We start from the raw sequence: 23,896 nt of genomic DNA, 5'->3' as shown, positions 1-23,896 counted from the left end.
ACAAATGTTTATGACAAAGACACAACAGGAAATATTCTGGTTTAGTGAACTGCCTGGTTTCCTGAACAGACTTCTCAGATTAAGATTTTTCTGATATTGTGTAAAGAATAAAAAGCAGAGCACATCACTTCAAAAGTCAAAAGAAAGGATGTGGTTTTATATCAGATATGAAAGACAAATAGAAAAGGAAAAGAAAAATTAAAAAGGAACTGAGTGGTTAAGTTTCTGTAGAATAATCAGATATTCCTTATAGTAGATTAATAAAATAATACAAGATAAGCTTGATAGAAGAGGTTATATGAAATAATTTATGTTATATTAATTTAATTAAACTTAGAGACATTCTGTGTAATATTTCTGTAACCACAAGCATTGTGACACTAATTTTCAGGAAATTTCAGGAAAAGCTAATTTTCATTGAGTTAAAAGAGCTAATTTTATTAAAATGTAGACCTTAGTTCTTATGAGCTCTGCCATTTGCTCATTTTCCCTCTTTTACTTTAATATGCTTATATAGTCCAGAAAGACTTTAGAAAATCTATGAAGAAATGATCTGTGTATAATAAAGCCTATCAGAGATGCAGGTTGCCATAGTAGGTCAAGTGATGTACTTCCTTCTTCCCGCCCATCTCAGATAAAATGAAAATAAAAAGGTTTCCTATTTCTAAATTCTCCTTTGCTGTTCTTACATACACCCACTTCAGACCCTGCCCTCGTCCAGAGCTGGACTATGGTCCTTATAAGGTTCTACATCTCACTCTCCATCAGACACCTCCATCAACCTCTTCCACAGTTTCTTCATGGAGCTTTTCATGTCCTTATTTCTAAAAGTATAAATCAGAGGATTGAGCAACGGAGTTAGGATAGTGTAAAATATTGCCACCATTTTGTCAAAATAAAATGCAGATGGAGGCCGGGCATATATAAATATGCACGGAACAAAGAACAAAACCACAACTGTAATGTGGGATCCACAAGTGGAGAGAGCTTTCCATTGCCCTTCAGAACTATAGGCTCTCAGAGAGAACAAGATGACACCATAGGATACAAGCAAAATAGAGAAGATTATTATGCAGATAGACCCACTGTTGGCCACCACCAAAAAGCCGAATATATGTGTATCACTGCAGGCAAGTTCTAGTAATGGGAACAAGTCACACATGAAATGATCAATGACATTGGGTCCACAGAAGGGTAATTGCAAAGTAAAGATAATTTGTATGATAGAATGCAAGAATCCTCCTGTCCACGCTATTCCCATCAACGTGACACAGAGCTTCCAGTTCATGATGGAAGAGTAGTGCAAGGGTTTGCAAATGGCCACATAGCGATCATAGGCCATGACTGCCAGGACAATCACTTCTACTGCTGCAAGGAAGTGTTCAGCAAAGAGTTGCACCATGCATCTGCCAAAGGAGATGGTTTTCTTCTCATAGAGGGAGTCCACAACCATTTTTGGTGTGATGACAGAAGAGAAGCATGCATCCAGTAGTGACAAGAATGCCAAGAAGAAGTACATGGGACAGTCAATCAGTGTTGGGCTACAGACAATAGTCACCACAATTATCATGTTGCCCCCAACAGTTGCAATGTAGATGAACAAAAATACAATAAAAACTATTTTCTGGACTTTAGGGTTCTGTGAAAGTCCAAGAAATATAAACTCTGTTACAAAACTCTGGTTTTGCATAATTTCAAGGAGAATGTAGAAGTGAATCTGTGAACAGTAGGGAAAAAATGCTTCAAATAAGTATATGCTATTATCATCAAGTTGTGGTAGTAGTAATTAATTTTTTTCTTGATTGAAACTAGAAAAAAAATACATTGCCCAACACATATATATCATTAACTGAATTGAAGAGGAGATATATATATATAAATTGTTGCATATGTAGACAGAGAGATGATGGGTAGATAGATGGATACATAGATACATAACAGGTAGATATGATAGGCATATATACATATATACTAATATATCACATATATTAATATAAGTAATATAAGAAAAGGCAATGAATTTCGGGGAAATAGAGTAGAAGTTTGAAGAGGAAACAGGGAAGTAAGAGTGAGAATAATCTAGATAAGGTGTACATGTATGAATTTGTATTTAAAAAGAAAAAAAATAATTTCCTGAAGTCAATATTGAGATGTCACATGGAATTGAATTGCTGGTTATTTTTGTTTTCCAAAGCAATGACATTCAGTTTGTCTTTGAAATGCTGACATTTATGATTCTCTAGTGGATTCCTGAAGTAGAATATCAAAACACATTTTGAAACCATTTCTATGTTATACACATAGTGAACAGACTGTGAATTAATAATGTCTGCTATTTGCTTGGAACAAGACAGAGGATAATATTCTGAAATGTCTGATCAGAACATGCATCTGCCAACAGAAAAATGGGCAAAATATAGTTTAGAATGAAATGGAAAATCATCACCACATGTTAAATTGTCTTGATCATTCTGAGAATTTTAGAATGTCAAATGAATTAATTTATTTTTTAAAAAATCATATAGACCTACTATGTCTGTCTTTGCTTATAATGTGAATGTTCAAAATGTAGAGATTTTTCTTTAATTTATCATTTTAAATTCTGTGATATAAAAATGCCTTTTGTCTTGATAACTGAGATAATACAAGTTAAGCTACTGCTTTGAACTTAGGTAATGAGAAGTTGTAGGTTTATTATCATTATCTTCATGGAGAACATTTAAGAAAAATGTGTTAAATTCAAACTCACAAAAGATGTTATCTGGTATTTTAACAGAAACTTTCTGTTTCTAAAATGCACAATCTGTCTTTGGAATAAGCAGAAAAGAAAGATGATTTATATTTTCAGATAGGAACTACCGAGTGATGGTGGTCTTTATACACTTTATATCTAGGTATAAAAATTGAAGTATCTTCTTACTTTGTTGGTATTTGATTGACATATCTTAATAAAGTTAACAGGGGAAATGATGAAGTATTAATAATGTCAATCATGCACATATAGAAATTGGCCACAGTTACATAAAAGAGAAACTGTAGACTTAAAAGTCTTTAAATTTATGCTTTTCAAATATTTATTCAATATTGCCTTTTTAGGCAAACAAAATTTTTAAGATACATGATTTGAAATTTATAAGACTGCCCTATAGCAGGACAGTTTATAAATAGCTTACCTGTTCAACTGAAAGGTTTATGTAAAACATCAAATATAAACTTGTGAAAAGAGGACTCACATAATGTCCTTATCAATCCTAACTACAATTCATCTCTACAGTCAGCTGTCTTACTCTCAGTTTTCCCATGAAACCACCAGATAAATATTCCAGCTTTTGGATTCATTTTCCACAGGCAGAGACTACTTCAACTGTGTCTGAGTTCTCTCTTGTGAAGAACATGGAAATATATTAGTAAATTTATTAGTACATTTTTATGCCCACTTGTTTTCATGTACATACATACACACACGTACACACATGCACACTCACACACACACATGTTTATATATGTGTGTTAAAATATCTGAATAAAAGTGTAAAATATATATTCCACTGTCTATTTATCTATATACAAATAAAGAAAGATGAGCTTATTTCAATGAATGGTAGCCAGTTTACACATTATTATATGTTTATAGAACTACAGGACTTAGCTATGTGCTTTTGCCTTAGGGCAACAATTCCCATGTGTTCTCAATTCTAATATTGACTAGTGACTTTAACGCAAGTTGTATCTCAATTTAACAGTGGCAAGTTTATCTTCAGGCCAAAGAAAAGGCAAAAATTTGTAACAAATAAAAAGATCACAAGGTCTGATTCATGGTAATGACACAATAAAACTCATTATTGCTTATAATGAACATGTACACAGACAGATACACAAAGAAAACCAAAACTAATCAAAACAAAAAACTTCAGACTCTGGAAAACATGCTCACATCCTAGTGCCTGTCTGATATGTATCACATTACTTCATGTACTTGAAAGTCTCGTATTTCAGATCTGCTGATGAATATAATCATTAGAACCATCATTAGTTATCAAGTGAGAATCACATATAGATACTGATGGAGTCACGACCTCCAGGAGAAATTCATGGCAAATGTTCTTTCCTGTGGGTTGCACATAGACATAAAGAGAACACATGGATAAAAAGGAAAATGAAGCATGCATGGGCAGCTGGCATATGGCAGTTCTGTTGAACTTGTCCATAATGAGTTTCATGGTCTAAATTGATGAGGATGACTGATCAGGTCTCTTCCTTGAGAAGGCACCAAATTTCATTAGAGATGGTTGTGTATCACCATGTGGTTGCTGAGAATTGAACTTAAGATTTTGGAAGAGCAGACATTGCTTTTAACCACTGAGCCATCTCTCCAGCCCTATACAGAACACATACTTAGTACAAATTCTTGTTTTTGCGGACAAAACCAAATATGCTTTCCTTCATATTTATTAAGAAATGTAAACTTTTTGTTTCATAATTACAGAGATGACATTTTAAAATACAAAGATATTTTATGTACTTCATAATTATCAAGCTCAATACTGTAATCCACAGACCCACCATATCTATTTCTGTTTAACAGAGCCTTATTTTGCAAAAGAAAGACAAACTGGGTTAAAAGAAAATAAAATCCCAATTGTAATCAAAAATAATGTAAACAGATGTATTTTCTTCTAAGAGCAATAAAAATTTTAATATAAAAGTTTATTATTTATGAACTATGGATGTAGATTCACAAGCATGAAATCCAGATACACAGCCCAGATGTGGTGCCCTACACCTATATTCCCCATGCTTTTCAGGTGGTCACAGGCTGATCCTTGGAGCTTTCTTACCAGCCAGGCTTGTATAGATGAGTCCCAAGTGAAGTGGGAAATCCTGTTTCAAACACATATTAAGGTGCAGATCAAGTAGGAAAGACACCTGACATCATACAAAGACCTCCATATATATTTACACATATGTATAGATATGCTATGTTAGCACAGACCTGAGCATATAAAGGCAAGAATACACAAATAACACACATGAAAAAGACAAAGAAGTCAGCACTTGGGAAATGGTTGAGAAAAAAAGGTGGCTTAGCAGGAGTTATAAAAAATAGGAGACAGGGATGTAAATATTATCATAATACATTGTGTATAAGTATTTAAATATATATATATATATAACTAGTATCACATGAATTGTTGAAAATTATGTTAAAATGAGTAATTAGTTAAGTACGAAATATTAATAAAACACAAAGAAGTGAAAACTCAAATATAAAATTTTACATTTAGTAAGGAGATATATATTATAGTTATATCGGGTGAACTTATAAAATGAAGCTAAGTGGGACTTTCTAGGGGTGTTATGATATTCGTTTACCTCAAAATTAGTAAAAATAAACATTAAAGAGAAATATAAATGTTCTTATTTCCTATATCAAAAAGATAGTAATAATTAGTGGGGAAAAGCCCATGAATTTGAAAGGAGCAGAGAGGGATATGCAGGATGCTGAGGGGCAGTGAAAGATAGGGGTGAAATGATGCAATTAGATTATAATACTCTACAATGAAGTAATATATTTATTAAAGATAGCAAAATAATTACATGGCCTAAATTCTTGGTAGCATTGAGAAAATTAGTCCACCTCAAACTCATTGGTTTTCGAAAGGTTATGAATATGATTCTTCATAATAACATTATGAAAAGTGTAAGTCCAAAGGAAAATGTGAATATCTAAAAATACAAACGGATACATAACTTTAATCAATCCTAAAATGCCCTCATTAAAATCACACTTTAATTGTTATAATTATAAAAAGTGTTCATCCAAATAATCCCTTTAGAAAATATATCAATAAATAATTCCAAGATCATAGAAATCTTGGCATCTTTTATGTTAGTAACCCAAGTTCCAAAATTTTATTCTACAACTAAAATGAGATGGGGAATTTTCATATCATAATATGTTACTGTGTCAAAAACACATTGAGAAATTAAAATAACTTAACCATTCAGTAACAGTAATATCTAATTAAACAAGAATTTTATTAAAATTCACTAATGCAAATCACTAATATAAATTAAATTCCAATTTATGATGTTGGAATGATTGAACATTATAATAGTCTATGTGAGGAAGTGAAAAAAATCTAATATAGATAGTATACATGCAGTTTATAACCTAGAAGGTAATATATCACAGTAGGGGAGACTTTTAATTTTTCTGTATTTGTTATCTTACTAGTGTCATAATATTTGGAGTAGAAAATATAGTTGAAAATTCCCCAAATCAACTTTTCTTCTTTTAAAAAGTTGAGGGGAAAGGGAAGAAGGGAGGATTTGGCATGAATTGGGGAAAGGGAAATAATAAGGACAAACTATATTGGAAAAAAAACTTTGAGTAAAAATGTAAATACATAATCTATTTTCTTAAATTCTAAAGAAGGAATGAGATGTGTGGTTATGAAAGTCAGAATAGTACTACAAAACTGTTTTCATTAACACTATAAGATTGTTATAAACTTTATATAAAAAGCGATACCATGGACCCAAACCCCAACCGCAATATGTTCTTTGATAAAGATTTCAAATCCCCATTCTAATTTATGGAGCAACTAATTCTGTCCATGTATCCAGAAATATTCCATAATTTTTGTTTCCTTAAGAAACAAAATCTTATGTAAAATAAATGAAAAAATAATAAAAAATTAAAAAGATCCAAAATCTTGAAAGGTCTACATCAGTACCTGACCATGTTCAGGGATCCTTCAGAAAAGGAGATTAGGCCACTGAGGTAAATCCTGGAGCAGGGATCTCTGGAATAATGCTTTTCTGGTCCCCACTGTTTGCATAGCACTATTTCTATCCCATTAATTTTAACAAGTCTATTGTTAGCAACATCTTTGTTATTCTTCAAATAACAGGATTTCTATGTTAATGAAAAGATATATATATAACACTCAAGTTTGTCAGAAGGATAAGTAGCACTTTGTCAGTATAAATACTATTCCTATAATATATAGTTCAAACAAATACTAATTTCACTAAAAAAAGAATAACTGAACATCTTGTTTGAAATGGCTTTTATGTCAAATTCCTTAAACCTATCCTATTTTGATCTAAGATAATCACTAAAAATAAATGTTTCCTATGAATGCAGTATAGCAGACATTTTTCTATGTCTTTGTTCCCTGCAGTTACTAACAGTCACTCTCTCTTCTCACTGTTGCACTTTAGATTTCCCTAAATGTCCCAGCTGTAGTTTTTCACTATTTATGAAACGTAGGGGAAGATACAGTTATCTGTCTCCTTTTGTCTTCTTTTTAATAGATGACAGAACTTTCTAATCTTCTGCTCTGAATAATTTATATTTCTTTTAGAATGAGACCACATCATGCCGAAAGCACTAACATAGTTCAGAACATCAAACACTTAACATTTTTCTAAACAGTCTTGGGATGAAATCCTGATGATGTCTACAGAACCTGCACAATGAGAGAAAATTAAATGGACATAATTGCCTCACTAGTTGAACTCACTATGATATTTAATGTTCTTCTCTGTGCTGTGTGTTAATATGTATTTGTAGAAACTATGCACTTTACCTTCTCTCACAATAACTACATAAGGTGGAATATCACTTCAATCTCTGACACAGTGTCAGTATACTTTATAAAGTCTCAGACTATGCTGTATTTATTAAAAAGCAGAAGAATGATGAAACCATTAGTATACTAGACCAATGATATGGCGATTGCTAAAACCAAAATCCCATTTAGAGATAGAATTAAGAAAAATGTCTATTTAATGAACTTTTAGTTTGCTTGGTTTCAACCTAAAAGTTTAATTTTTTAAGAGTTGAAGAGCTTTTGAAACATGTGTTTATAATGAAGAAATGAAAGAAAGGAATATAGAAGAAATGAAAAAAGTAATATAGGAGTGAGGGAGGGAAGGAAGAGAAGAAAGAAAGTAATGAGAAAGGGAGGGAGGAATGATGGAATGATAAAAGGAAGAGGAAAGAATTAAAGAGGGAGTTTGTACTCTAACAGTTGTTACATATTTGACACTTACAAAATGCTGTTCTATCTGTTCCACATGTTCTCTTCATTCTTGAATATCTCCATTGTGCTTGCCATGCATTCTATACTAAAGATGAAAACTCTAAACACCAGAGTTTTTGTAACTCACTCAAGAACAGTTACAAAGTCAAAGGCCCATGGCTACATTAAACACAGCAGTCTGTCCACAATCTGCACTATTATCATTTTTTATAGTTTAAAAGCATCTTCAAAATGCAAACAAAAAAAAATAGAGACAGAAAAGTCCTACATTCCAACTCTGTAAAAATCTCAAGATACCCTTCTTTTCTTCTTTATGAAGAAGTACTTTTAGTGGTGAACAAAACACTATATTTGTGTCCTCTTCCTTTTTCCTTATAGGAGAGAGATGAAGGGGACTGTGGGATGCAGGTGAAGATGCTATCAACCTTTTCTAGTACTATCTCCACTATGGTCTTAGATAAAATAAAATGAAGGAACTAAACTTTTCTCCTAGGTTCCAACTGGAGTTTAAGGAACTTTCCTTGAGAGGTCATGAACCTGTGAGATTCACTCTTAGTTCCCCAGGGTTTGGAAAGGAGCTGGCAGCATTGGTTTCTAAACACAGTTTGGTTTGCCTTTTAGTTGTTCACGTGTTTATAATTATTTTGCATGCCACAACCAAATTAGAATGGATCTTTTATTTTTTAATATTTTATTAAGTTTTTATTTGATAATTCTTTAAATTCTCATTTAGTTAAAGAATATAACATTTTTATAGGGATAGGATATAGTGTCTCAGAAAGATTTTACATGAAATCCCATGTTTCTCTCAAGCCTAGGGACTGAGACTTGTAATACACAGCCTATCCATTAATAAAAATACAATATTTTGGTATCAATTTTATATAAAATATGAATAGTTTGGGAAATGTGGAGGCTAAGATTGTTATTAAAGAAAAAATTATAAAATACATAAAAAATTGTAAATTAATTGTAAAGTTATTTTTCTATACAAGAATTAACTAGAGGATTAATAACTTTAAAAGGTTAAAAATGTTTTTTTCATTCTTTTTTTTGGGATACACTTTCTCTTTTGTCTTTACTAAATGGTAAAATTATACATGTATCATGGAATTAAAAGAAAAAAAAACATGAGCTATTACCAGCAAATGATTCGTATACCATTTTTTTTTCAAAGTTTATTAAAATATAAAAGTTTCCATTTTCGCCCCTCCTCCCAACACCCTCCCACTCCCCCCACTCCCTCTCCTCTTCCCTCTCCATCCCTAAGAGCAGTCAGGGTTTCCTGCACTGTGGGTAGTTCAAGTTCCTCTCCGCTCCCTCCAGGACCAGGAAGGTGAGTATCTAGTCAGACTGGATCCCCAAAAATCCAGAATATGCAGAGGAAACAAGTCCCAGAGTCATTGCCAATGGCTTTTTAGAAAGACTTCTTCGGGCCAGCCACATTCAGAGAATCCAGCCTCCTCCAGAGAATCTGGTTGGATCAAGCGCTCCTTCAGTCCCAGTCAACTGGCCTTGGTGAACTCTCATTAGATCAGTCGCCTTGTATCAGTGGGTGATCGCTCCCCTTGCGGTTCTGATTTCCTTTTTCATGTTCTTCCTCCTTCTGCTCCTCCTTTGGACCTTGGGGGGCTCAGTCCGGTGCGGATGGATGAAGGTTCCCTCTGATCTTGCCCTCCCTGCTCACGTTCTTCTTCCTGCTCCTTCTCGGTTGGACCTAGGGAGTTAAGTCCAGTGTTCCAACGTGGGATCCCATCTCTATCTCCATCTATTGCCAGATGAAGGATCTATGGTGATAAGCAAAATATTCATCAGTATGGTTATGGGCCAAGGCCAGTTCAGATACCCTCTCCTCTGTCCAGAGAACAATCTGGGGATCTCTCCTTGGACCTGGGATCCCATTTACAGTCAAGTCTCTAGTAAACCCTAAACTGACTTTTCAGCTAACAAATGATTTGGAAGACCTGTTTATTATAAAAAGAAACCAATATAACACTGGGAGTCTATGTGAGAGCTTATGCTGTAGAACGTGCTAGTCACACTAGTTCTTAGGAGACAATGCTGGGAGCAACACTGCAAGATCGCGGGCAGCCTGAGTTAAATCACAAGTTCCCAACCAGCCAGGAAAATTCTTTTCTCAGACAAAGTTATTGGACCCAGAAGATATTTATTAGATAACAATGCTTTCCACTAAACCTAACAAACTGAGTTCAAATCCTCCATTTTCATACTATCTGTTTTCATTTTTTGTTTTATGGCTCATATGCCCTATACACACACACCTATACAAACATATTTCTAAAAAATTTAGAATCTGCAAATTTAAAAAGTGATATTTATATTTCTGGGTCTAGCATAATTAACTTGAGATGATTTCTAGTTCCATCAATTTTCCTGCAAAACTGCAATTTCATTTTTAGAAGATTAGATCCTCCTTTTTATATCTATCTATCAATCTATCTATCTTCTGTCTATCATCTATCATCTATTGATGGATCTATTTCTTGAGGGAATGGTTTTATGTTCATGACATAGTGTATTGTGGTGAACAGATGACAACTTGCATGATTCCACAGGCTTTTTTCACCATTAGGCTCTGGGAGTTCTGGGGATTGAGCTCAGGGTTTCAGACATGTAGAAAACACTTTCACCAGCTGAGCCATCTCATTGGCTCTTAATTGCACTTCATTTTCATTATCTATTTAGTAGTTGGTAGAGATTTTTCAAATATATGTCTTAGCTAATGTGAAAACTGCAGTTAACATACATGAACATATATCACTGTATTCGGACTAAAAAATCAGTGATGAGCTTAATGGTTTCATTTTCTGAAGAAAACCTCCACACTGATGTCCATAGTTGTTCAGCAGTCATGTGTCTGCCAGTCATGAATAATAATTCCTCATTACTGAGATCCTCATCAGCTTTTGTTTTCATTTGTCTTCTTGATGGCCACTTTGACCGAAGGGAAAAGGAATTTTTTAATGTACTTTAAACGTTTTCTTCTTAACTTTTGGCCACATAAGAATATATGTGTCCTAGTTATATGCAGTGTTCTTGGCAGCCATAAAAGAGTAGTGGAACCACTGGAATTGGAATCATAGTGACAGGTGTTTGCAAGTCACCATGTGGGTACTGAGAATTGAACCCCGGCCTCTTTTGCAAAAAACAACAAGCATGCCTAAACACTTAGCCATCTTCTTAGCCCTGAGAAGTGGAATCATAACACTTTAAATTTGTCTTCCTGATGTGTGATTCCCCTCTGTATGCTGTGAATACCATTAGTTAATAAATGACTACCTAGGGCCTGCACAGGGAATAAAGGTAGGTGGGGAAAACTAAGCTGAATTCTGGGAGAAAGAAGTAATTAAGGAGAAGCTGCTGCCGGAGACAGACCTGCTGAAACTTTGCTGATAGGCCACAACTTCATGGTGATGCACAGATTAATGAAGACGTGTTAAGTTAAAATGTAAGAGTTAGCCAATAAGAAGATAGAGCTAATGTGTCAAGCAGTGATTTAAATAATGTATTTTCTGTTATGTTATGTTATTTCAAATATTTTGATCAATTTCAAGGTAATTTAGAGATGATTGAGAGAAATCAATCTAATTTTATTTTACTTCATATCATATCCTGTTTGCTGAGCACCATTTATTGAGCAGGCTGTCATTTTCCAAAATACATTTTTGTTATTACTCTCAAGAGTTAATTCACCTTGGCTCAGCATGTTTATTTCTGTGTTTTGTTCCATTTGCCATTGTGTCTCATTTTAGTCATGACGCCATGCTGTGTTTATCCCTAGGACTTTTTCGAATGATTTAAGGTTGGTTATTTTTATACCTCCAATAGTTTCATTTATGTCTAGGATTACTTAGTCAATTCAAGGTCTTGATAGTAGACTGCAAACCAATATTAGTTAAAAAGTATGTAGACAGCTCTTGCATATTAATAAAGGCAACAATTTGTCAAGATGCTAAAAACAAGTGTTATATTTATTCATTAAATGCAGTGGATCATAGTTTCATTAAAAGCACTTGGGAGAAATATAGATCAAGTAGAATCTGATGAAGATAATTTTGGGAGAATTTTATACCTGACTCTCCTCTTTAGATATATCTTCCAAAACAAAGCAAAACAAAACATGGTAGTGGGAATGCGTGTAGACAGATTTAAGCATTGATGTAGGTAAAGAATGAAGGAGTTGAAGGGTGAGGAAAAGATAAACAAATCCCAAACTAAGGAAGTTCGTAAGGGTTATGTGGAAGCCTACTATTTTTTAAGACAATTCAATATTCTATTTAAAAGAGAGTTTGACTATCAACCAGAGGACTTTCACGGAACTGACTTGGGCTTTCTGAACTTGTGTGGCAGTTGTGTTTCTTGGTCTTCTTGTAAGAATCACAGCAGAGGGAAAAGGGTTCTCTTTGACTCTGTTGCCTGCTCCTATGACCCTTTTCTTCTGCTGGGTTGACTCAGTCAACCTTAATAGGAGAGGAGGTGCTTAGTCTTGCTGCATCTGTGTATGTCATGGCTGCGTGATATATATGGAATGCATGAAGATTTCTGAAAATCAAGGAGAGGAACTTGATGGGAGAGAGGTTAAAGTGGAACTGGGAGAAGAGGAAGGAGGGAATGTGATTGGGCTGGGAAAATTTTAATTAATTAATAATAACAATTAAGGGAGTTTGAAAGGACATCGCTTTTTTGAGTTAGAACTATTTCAATTTATTTAATTGATACATTAAAATTTTTACAAAATTGTGGAACATTAGCATATATTATGTAATATTCCAGTTAGGCTAAGTATATTATATCCTCAAATATTATTATTTTATTGTCATAAAAACATTTAAAATGTGTTTTGCAGCCATTTTGAGATGTATATTTCATACCGTTCTAATAGTCTTTATCAACAGATCTTATTTTCACTCTGTAACCAGAATTTAGTAACAGTCAAGTAAGTCTCTCTCTTAATCTTTCTATTCTTGGCTTACCATCGTTTTATGTTCCTCTTCTTGGAAATCAACTTACTAGATGTAACTCTGTGTAGTGCTATCCAATGTGTATCTTTCTGCACCTGGCTTGTTTCATTCAAGATAATTCCTTAACAGGCTCTAGGTATTGTATCAGAGTAGGAGAGATGGTGTTTAGTCAGATTTTTCTGGTCCACCAACCAGCTCCCAGTAACCACATGGAGACTTCTTATTTATGAAACATTGCCTGATAGCTTAGACTTGTTTCAAGGTAGCTCTTATAATTTAAATTAACCCATATCTTTTAATCTAAATTCTTTGGGGTTGTTTGATTACCTTTACTTTGTAAAGTCCATGCTGCTTGCTCAGCGTCTTTGCTGTCTCCTCACAACTCAGCCCGTCTTCTTCCCAGAGTCCTCTCTTGCACCCAATTCCTGCCTAGCTATTGGCCATTCAGTTTTTTATTAAATCAGTCTGAGTGACAAACCTTCACAGTGTACAAAAAGATTATTGCATAACAGTGATGGGTAAAGGTGCCTGCTATGGACTTTGATCACCTTTCAATTCTAGGGACCCACATAGTGGAGAAAGAGAACGGACTGCACCAAGTAAGTTGTCCTTTGAATTCCATGCATGTACAATGAGAGGAACTCCTCACTAAGGCTATTGTGGGAGACAGGATCCATCATTGAAGGCTGAAGGCTGAAGGTAAATAAATATTCCTTCTACTTGCATCCATAGCTGTTATCCCTGGCCTGTGAATTAAGAAGTATAGGTTTGCAGCTACATTTTTTCACTATTGAGAGAGAGAAAGACAATAGTTTGTGATTATCTACAGGGACAGCACTAGAAACTAGAGTCCCTCAGCCCGTTCCTGTGGGGTTACATAGCCTCTGTCCTTAGCAAACTCACACCCCCTTATTCTTCCCGTCTTACTAAGATCAACTTTCTAAGTTACTATCAATTCTTCATATTTTTTCAAAACTTTTATTCCACAGGTTCATCTGTCCCAAACAAATCAGTATGATTTCTCTCTTAAAATTTGAAGTAGCATGTATTAATTTGACAGACAATAACATTTACTTTTCAAATTGTTTTCAAAACCTTTTATTGTCTCAATCACCATCACTTTTTCCAACCGAGTCCTAAAATATAACTGTAATTTTCTAAGACAAGACAACTTCCTACCTCTCCAGCTTATATCCACGCTGCCCTGGTAAGGGTTAATCTTCTTTTTTTAAAAACTAATTTATTTATTTATTAAAAATTTCCACCTCTTTCCCTCCTCCCTTTTCCTTCCCTCTCCCCACCTCCCCCTCACTCTCTAATCCTAAGAGCAGTCAGGGTTCCCTACCCCGTGGGAAGTCCAAGGTCCTCCCCCCTCCATCCAGGTCTATAAACGTGAGCATCCAAACAAACCAGGCTCCCACAAAGTCAGTCCATGCAGTAAAATCAAAACCTAATTCCTTTGTCCTTGGCTTCTTAGTCAGCCTTCATTGCCAGCCACATTCAGAGTGTCCAGTTTGATCACATGCTCCATCACTCCCAGTACAGCTGAGCTTGGTGAGCTCCCATTAGATCAGTCCCACCATCTCAGTGGGTGGACACACCACTCGTGGTCCTGACTTCCTTGCTCATGTTCTCTCTCCTTCTGCTCCTCATTTGGACCTTGGGAGCTAAGTCCAGTGCTCCAATGTGGGTCTCTTTCCCTATCTCCTTCCATCGCCAAATGAAGGTTCTATGGTGATAAGCAAGACATTCATGAGTGTGGCTATGGGACAAGGCCAATTCAGGCACCCTCTCCTCTGATGCCCAAGGAACAATCTAGGGACCTCTCCTTGGACCTGGGAACCCCTCTAAAATCAAATATCTTGCAAGCATTAAAATGGCTCCCTTAATTAAGATATTTACTTCCCTGCTCCCATATCCACCCTTCCTCCATCCCACCCATCCCATTCCCCCAAGCTTTCAAAAAATCCTCCCCTTCTCCCTTCTCCCTTCTCTCTACCCATCTCCCCTTACATCCACCCCCCTACACCCCTGTGCACCCAAGTTTTGCCGGGCAATCTTGTCTACTTCCAACATCCAGGAGGATAACTATATGAATTTTTTTAGGTTCACCTTCTTATTTAGCTTCTCTAGGATCACGAATAATAGGCTCAATGTCCTTTAATTATGGCTAGAATCCATTTATGAGTGAGTACATACCATACTCCTCTTTTTGGGTCTGGGTTACCTCACTCAGTAAAGTGTTTTCTATTTCCATCCATTTGCATGCAAAATGCAAGATGTCATTGTTTTTTTACCGCTGAGAAAACTCCAATGTGTATATGTTCCACACCTTCTTTAAGCATTCTTCTATTGAAGGGCAAATAGGTTGTTTCCAGGTTCTGTCTAGTTGAATAAATGCTTTTGTAGTATGATAGGGCATCTCTTGGGTATATTCCCAAGAGTGTAATTGCTGGGTCCTGAGGGAGGTTGACTCCCATTTCCTGAGAAAACGCCACACTGATTTCTAAAGTGGCTGCACAAGTTTGCATTCCCACCAGCAATGGATGAGTGTTCCCCTTACTTCATATCCTCTCCCGCATAGACTATCATTGGTGTTTTTGATTTTAGCTGTTCTGACAGGTGAATGATGGTATCTCAGAGTTGTTTTGATTTGCATTTCCCTGATCGCTAAGGAGGTTGAGCATGGTCTTAAGTGTCTTTTCATTTCTGATCTTGTTAATTTGCCTGTTCTCTCTCTGCCGTTTGATTAGTATGAATAAGGGTTTGTCAATCTTGTTGATTTTCTCCAAGAACCAGCTTTTTGTTTCATTGATTCTTTGGATTGTTTTCTGTGTTTCTATTTTGTTGATTTCAGCCCTCAGTTTGATTATTTCCATTCTTCTACTCCTTCTGGGTGAGTCTGCTTCTTTTTTTCTAGAGCTTTTAGGTGTGCTGTTAAGTCTCCAATGTGTGCTTTCTCCATTTTCTTTAATTGGGCACTTAGTGCTATAAACTTTCCTCTTAGCACTGCTTTCATAGTGTCCCATAGGTTTGAGTATGTTGTGTCTTTATTTTCATTAAATTCAAGGAAGACTTTAATTTCTTTCTTTATTTCTTTCTTGACCCAGGGATGATTCAGTAGTTGACTGTTCAGCTTCCATGAATTTGTAGGCTTTCTGGGGGGTAGCATTGCTGTTAGTTAATTCTAACTTTAATCCATGGTTATCCGACAAGACACAGGTAGATACTAATATTTTTTTGTATCTGTGAAAGTTTGCTTTGTTACTGAGTATGAGGTCAATATTCGAGAAGGTTCCATGAGCTGCAGAGAAGAAGGTATATTCTTTCCTTTTTGGGTGGAATGTTCTATAGATGTCTGTTAAGTCCATTTTATTCATTACCTCCATTAATTCTCTTATTTCTCTGTTAGGTTTCTGTCTGATTGACCTGTCCATTAGTGAGAGAGGTGTGTTGAAGTCTTCTACTATTAGTGTGTGTGGTTTGATGACTGCCTTGAGTTTTAGAAGTGTTTCTTTTATATAAGTGGGTACTTTTATATTAGGGGCATAGATATTCAGGATTGAGACTTCGTCCTGATGAATTGTTCCTGTTGTGAGTATAAAATGTCCATCTCCATCTCATCTGATTGATTTTAGTTTGAAATCAATTTTTTAGAAATTTGAATGGCCACACCCTCTTGTTTCTTAGGTTCGTTTGCTTGAAAAACCTTTTTCCAACCCTTTACTCTGAGTAGATGTCTGTCTTTGTGGTTGAGGTGTGTTTCTTGTAAACAGCAGAATGTTGGATCCTGTTTTCTTATCCAATCTCTTAGTCTGTGCCTTTTTATAGGTGAATTGAGTCCACTGATATTAAGTGATATTAATGATCAGTAGTTGTTGACTCCGGTTATTTTATTTATATTTTTTTGGGGGGGGGGTAGTAGAGTTTGTGTGTTTCCCTTCTTTGAGTTGTGCTTGTGAAGGGTCGCTAGATGTCTTAGTTATTGTAGGCAGTGTCGGCAATGTTGGATTCCTTGGGCTGTAATTTTCCTTCTATTGTTTTCTGTAAGGCTGGATTTGTGGCTACGTATTGTTATATTTGTTTTTATCCTTGAATATTTTGTTTTCTCATTGATAGTGAATGATAGCATGGCTGGGAATAGTAGTCTGGGCTTGCATTCATGGTCTCTTAGTTTCTGCAGTATCTCTATCCTGGCAGGACCTTCTGGCTTTCATGGTTTCCATAGAGAAGTCCGGTGTAAGTCAGATAGGTTTACCTTTATAAGTTACTTGACCTTTTTCCTTTGCAGCTCTTAATATTCTTTCTTTAATCTGTATGTTTTGTGTTTAGATTATTATATGGCAAGGGGATTTTTTTTGATCCAATCTATTCAGTGTTCTGTATGCTTCTTGAACCTTCATAAGCATATCGTTCTTTAGGTTGAAAAAATTTTCTTCTACAATTTTGTTGAATATATTTTCTGAGCCTTTGATCTGCAATTCTGCTCCTTCTTCTACTCCTATTATTCTTAGGTTTGTTCTTTTTATTGTGTCCCAGATTTCCTGAATGTTTTGTGAAGAGAATTTGTTGGATTTGCTGTTTTCTTTTATTAAAGTGTTTATTTTCTCTATGGTGTCTTCAGAACCTGAGATTGATTCTTCTGTCTCTTGTATTCTGTTGGTTATGTTTGTTTCTGTAGTCTCTGTTCCTTTACCTAGATTTTCCATATCCAGCTGGCCCTCGGTTTGTGTTTTCTTCATTGCCTTCATTTCAGTTTTCAGTTCTTGAGCTACTTCCATTACCTGTTTGATTGTTTTTTCTTGGTTTTCCAGGGTATCATTTACGGATTTACTCATTTCTTCAAACTTTTGTTATACTTCTCCTCCATTTCTTTAAGGGAGTTATTCATATCCTGTTTAAGGTACTCTATCGCTTTCATAATGGCACTTTTCCCCACTTCTTCTGGATTTGGGTGTTCAATTCCTTCTGTTGTAAGATTGCTGGGTTCTGGTGTTTTCATGTCGTTTTTCAGATTTCTGGAGGAATTCTTGTCTTGGCGCCTGCCCATGTCTTTCTTCAAATGCTCTCCAATGGATCTTCTGGTACAGGTTCAGGTTCTCTTGCTGGCCAGGGCCCTCTCTGACAAAAGGCCTAACTTGCTGCAGGCAGGGTATTGAAACAAAGGAGCTCCTGCCTGCCTGGTTGCACTTACCACCCCATCCCAGCACCCAAACAGTCTGAGCTGGGGGATTTTATGGCCCCGAGGAATGGAGGAAGAAGGGAAGGATTTCCTGGGTGAAATCTGGGATTGGATAGGAGGAGAGAGGGTGTTGCAGGGTGGAGCAGCTCCTGCAGAATGACCAGGGTGTTAAGGGGGTCGGGAATGTCTATGCTCCATTGCCCGGCTTCTGCCGCATGCTAGGAGCACACTCACCCCTCTGATGGATCTTCTGCTACAGGATCAGTGCCCCTTGCTGGTCAGGGATCTCGCTGACCTGAAAGGACATCTTGCATGTGTGGACAATCATTCTTCCATAAGCCATGGATTGTTAAATAAAAATTCCAATTAAAGGTAAACAAAACAATAGTCTGTTACTGATGATGGTTGTCCATCATCACTACATAATAAGACCTTAATGTTGAGACATCACACACTTTGTACAATACAGTTTGTACTGAACTGAGAATGTCCTCTATGCTAGTTCCTTTCATAATAAATATTGAGAATAGGATTTCTTTTGCAGTGTTATCAACGGATGTGGACTCATAACTGAGAATGAGAAACATTGAAAGCTTCTGGGACAACTTACCCTCTTTTTCCCGCAAAGCAACAGTCTAGTAAAGAGTTATTGAAAAGAGTCCTGAAAAGCTTAGAAAGATGCTGAAGGGTTGTTCTTTACAGTAGATGGCTTTTGGCAGGATGGGGTGGGGAAGTTCTGTTTTCTTTAAGGAACTGGTCACTGTGAGCTTGACTGTTCTCCAGTGAGTATATGGCAACACAATTTGGAATTGGTTGGTTTTATTTATTTTTGTGGGGAATAATGGAACAAAGTTGAGAGAGTGAACCTGGGAGAAATGGAAAGCAAATGTAATACGGCTGCATTGTACAAAATTCCAAAATAAATAATAAAAATGTTATCTTGGATAAAAAATTTAAAAAATAGTAGAAAATAATTCAGTAAGCTTATTTTATGCTACAAATTACAAATTGCTTAGATTCTACTGGATATGGCCCTCTTCTTTGAACAATTAGAACTTAAAACCTCTCCCCAACTTTTATAATTGGGCAAAACCAGTTTTTGTTTCAATTCATTTTCACAATATCATTTCTTTGGTTCACATTTTGATTTTCTAATACACACAGATGGAGGATGAGCTTAGACAATGTTAAGAATAGAACATAAAATGGTTTCTGCCTCCCTAGAACAATAGGTCGAGGGTCAGGATTTTAAAGTAGAAGACACTAAGAATAATTTAAAGAAGACACGGGAACACAGAATGAAATCCATTTTAGGGTATACTGCTCTATCAGGATTCATATTTAATATTTATATTAAAAGAAAATAATTCCTTTATCCTAAATTTATACACTGTAGATGATGATTATTCTGGGCACATTTTAAATTGTGTTTTCTTTTTTCATGAATTAGTTAAATTCTGCATTTTCTTGTGATGCATAAATTCATGTAAATGAGTATTATATAATATTTTAAAAATATATAATATGAGATTGGAGATATTATTCAGGGGTTAAGAGCATATATTGATCTTACAGATTATTTGGGCTTGGTTTGCACCCTTGTGAAGCAGTTCATACCCACTTGTGACTTCAGCTTCAGGTGAATCTGATACTTCTGTCCTCTAAGATCCTTGTACTTATTTAAGCAGAGACAGCTCCATCATCCTGGCTGCCCTGACCTGAACAATCACATAGAAACTATATTAATTACAACAATGCTTGGCCAACAGCTCAGGCATATTTTTAGCTTGCTTTTATAACTTAAATTAGCCTATTTCTAGCAATCTGTGTATTTCCCAGGTAGTTTCCTAGGGTTCCTGATTGTCCTTCTTTTTTGGTAGCTAAGTGACATCTCCCTTAGTCTGCTTATATTTCCTCTATAATGATAAAGGCTGTCCTTCTGTATATGTGTTGTTTTTATAGGCTAACAAATAAAGCTGTTTGGGTCAATGGCTTAGCAGAATAAAACCAGGTGGGAAATCAGAACAGAGATAGAAATAGAGAGAACAAGTAGGCAGAGACATTAATTACCAGGTTTCCCTGAAGTTCTTTCTCAGTGCTGGGTTCTAGTATACCAACCAGATATTCCACACCAATGTTGATTTCCCTCCGTGTCTGTAGATCTTGTTTGCACAAGATGGGATCTGAAATAATGGGGCAGACTACAGTCTAATGTTGTGGACAATCTTACTTCAGTTTCATTGTAGTTTTATATGGGAATGAAACAAAGAAAGCGATGATCCAAGGAAGGTTGAATTCAGAAAAACATGTGAGTAATTGTCAGTAAGCACATTCTAAATAATAAGAGAACAGCATTTTTCCAAAACCTTTTCAATACAGAGTAATTTAAACACAATTGCCTGTCATGTACTGTAAATTATATCTGGGAACACACAAAAGCAAGGCAGAAGTCCATATCCAGATTCAGGGTACACTGATCAGATTGGGATTCATAGCTACGATCTGAAAACCAACAAGAATTAACAAGTCTCATGAATTGAATGTAAATGTTTGTTGCAGGAGACATCCCAAAATCACATCCAAGAATAATCCAGGGAACAAAATGCACCTGAGGTAAAATGACTTCTGCCTTTTTTTTCCTGGATGCTCTCTCACAGTTACCTAAGACATTTTTCACCATGGGAGACCATGTTCCAACATGTTGTTGTCAGATAACATAAATAGAGGAAAACTGCTTCAACCTCTAAACTCTTCTTTTAAGCTTAAAGTTATGATTCAATAATTAATGATACTATTTAGCACACCTCTAGCTCTAATTCCTTGGAAGCTGAGTCAGGACTTTTGTGAATTCCAGGTCTGGCATAGCTCTAGATTGCATCCTTTAATCCAGAAATTACACACACACACACACACACACACACACACACACACACACACATACACACCAAACAAACAAATCTATTAATCCACAAAACTAAGATTATAGCAATTTAATATTATTATAATTGATATACAACGTTTAATATTTTCACACATAATCTTTAGTACTATTTCCCCCAAACCAAACATATAGTCCTAATAGGTCAGTGTATAGATTCTTTAGTATAGAATTCTGCTCTCCTTTTTTTATAAGCATGCAAAATTTTTTCTTGAGTTCTTCAATGAAACAAACTATTTCATTTATTTTACAACAGTGAATGTATGTAAGTATTATTAAATAGAAATTCAAGAAAATTAAAAACAAGCTGCAATTTGGATAGTACATCAAAATATTTTAAAAATTCGGTAGTTTAAAAGTCTCACAAAATCACCTCTTAAAAACCCACGTGCCAGGACATTTACTGAATCCTGGGAGGCTAGGAATCAATCTCACAGCACATGAGCACTGAGGGAGACCTCTTTAAATTCCACCTCCAGTTAAGTGGGAAACATTGACTCCCATATTTTCATTTTAGCCTGAGGCCACATTGAGAGCAGGACTTGAGTAGCAGTGGCAACATTCTCTACAGCAACTGCCAGAGATGTTTGTCTACACTTAGGTATAGAAGTAAGAGTTAGACACAAACTTTCTGCTTTGATCATACTTTCTACCACAGCAAACAGGAAATAATTATGCAGATTTTTCACAGACTGATACATGGTGAGACTTGCAAGCTACAAATTTGCCTGGTTATGACTCTAGAAAAATTTACTATATTTTCCCAAAATGTTACTTGAATTAACTAATTTCATTGTAATTGATTTGATTTTTAAAATGTGATTTTAAAAACATATTTATTATTATGACCATTACAAGTTTTATCTCAGTCTTTATATATAGATACTGTAATATAATTCTGCAATTAATCTGTATATGTTTCCTTTCATTTTTGTTTATGTAATATGTCAACAGAACTGTGGGTTTTTCTTTGGCTGAACATGATGTCACAAGCTTTTAATCTCAGCACTTCAAAGGCAAGAACAGCAAGTCCACGGTCATCCTTAAAGCATGGTGAGTTTAAAATCATGCCCATCCTGGGAGACTAGGGACATAATTCAGTCACCTCTAAAAATGAAAATGAACTATCATTCTTTATAAACCCATGTCCAAAATCATTGATAAGGGTCATTTGTTAAATTTCAAATGGGTATCACATATGAAGATTTTTCCTGCATTTTTGATAGCAGACTTAACAATTTTGTTATTTCTTTTAACATTTTATTTATCCAATTTAAAATTAACAAAAGTAGAAGAAAAGAATTTCCAGGATGTGTATGTTATTCATTCAGTTTCACAGACAATGCCATGCTTCATTTAGATAAGAAGAGTACATTCGTGCTTGTTTTAGAATGCTGAAAATGCGTTATAGAGATCTAATTCTATTGTTTTGTAATCTACAGTATATGAATAAATACTAAGTTTATATTATAGATGCTGGTGAGGAAAATACATCAGAAGAAATGGAAATAGTTGTTTTAATTTATTAGACAACACTCTTTTGGCTTTGTTTTGTATTTTCATAAAATTATAAAACTGTTTCTGTATACTCTAAATATTGACAATTATTAAAATAAACTTATTCTTCCTCTTAGTACAAACATTATTATTTTATTCACAAACTTTAATAATAATATATCTATAAATGAATACTATTCATGTACAAAATTTCCATATTATAGACATGAACATTGTATATACAAGATAGGATATGGACAATTTCCAAGCTGTATCTTGGGAAAAATGAGCTCAGGGTCTGCATTATTTATCTGAATGATTAATGGAAGAATTTCTGTGGATATGGAGGTTGGATTTTCAAAAGAATAAAATGAACTTTAATTGTAAAAACATATCAAAAGCAGCATTTTTAATATTGTCAAATTGACTCCCTTCATGAGCTTAGACTAAACAAGTAAGCAATTTAAAAATTTCTCCAATAGACTAAATTCACATATATTTTAAACTATGTCATAGAATTATACTTCCTAAAACCAGGTGTCATGGTATGCAATGGATGATTAGGAAGTGTCACAACTAAATATTATAGTACAACTTCTGTTTTTCTCTTTTATATATTTAATTTGTTGTAGTAAACTTGCATGCCATTCTAAGTCTTACTTTAAGTTTCACTAATGTACAAAATGTATCTTTATCATACCCACCACTCACAGTCCTTCAGACCCTCACAGAGGACTTCATTGCATCATCCACTCAAATTCATGACTTTCTTTTTCAATTAGTTATTTATTTAATAATAGTCTCCTTTGGACTAGTTCAGTTATAATACAACAGACATTATTTTATTTAAGAGAGGGTCACATTTTAAAATGCTGATTTAAAAATTGATGTCATAACTCTATAAATATTCATCTTTCATAGAACTAGACACTTTGCCAAAGACATTTCTGAATTATAAAGAATGAGTTAATCTAACTTATTTGTGCATACTAGACATCAAAGAAAATTTGAAATATATCCAGAATTTCCAAGTTCATTTCCTGCTGCTTCATCAATTGGTATAACAGAATGATTGATTAGTCTCCAGCAGATATATTTAATCAATTGTGGTTTTTCTGTCCATAAATTGAATATGATTTGGGGATGTCTTTTAAGACTGCATACCAGGAAACTGCTGGAGAATGAGTAAAACTAAAATTTGAAAGAGGCACTGTTTCTTTTTTTACACAAAATAGGGGATTTT

General features: G+C 34.9%; 1 protein-coding gene across 1 annotated transcript; it reads right to left on the bottom strand.

The window, feature by feature from the left end:
• Positions 1-754: 754 nt before the first annotated feature.
• LOC148122455 (olfactory receptor 4C15-like) lies at positions 755-1,690 on the bottom strand. Its single transcript, XM_087903806.1, has one exon. It carries the CDS (start codon positions 1,688-1,690, stop codon positions 755-757), a length of 936 nt encoding a protein of 311 aa, XP_087759932.1.
• Positions 1,691-23,896: the final 22,206 nt, after the last annotated feature.

This window comes from Myodes glareolus, chromosome 3, assembly GCF_982192425.1.
Source record: "Myodes glareolus chromosome 3, mMyoGla1.1, whole genome shotgun sequence".
Taxonomy (NCBI): Eukaryota; Metazoa; Chordata; class Mammalia; order Rodentia; family Cricetidae; genus Myodes; species Myodes glareolus.
Note: the sequence above shows the minus strand (reverse complement) of the source record. Positions and strands in the feature narration are given on the sequence as shown.

Excerpts from the sequence above, each read along its gene's own strand:
- LOC148122455 (XM_087903806.1), bottom strand. The coding sequence starts at position 1,690 with ATGCAAAACCAGAGTTTTGTAACAGAGTTTATATTTCTTGGACTTTCA.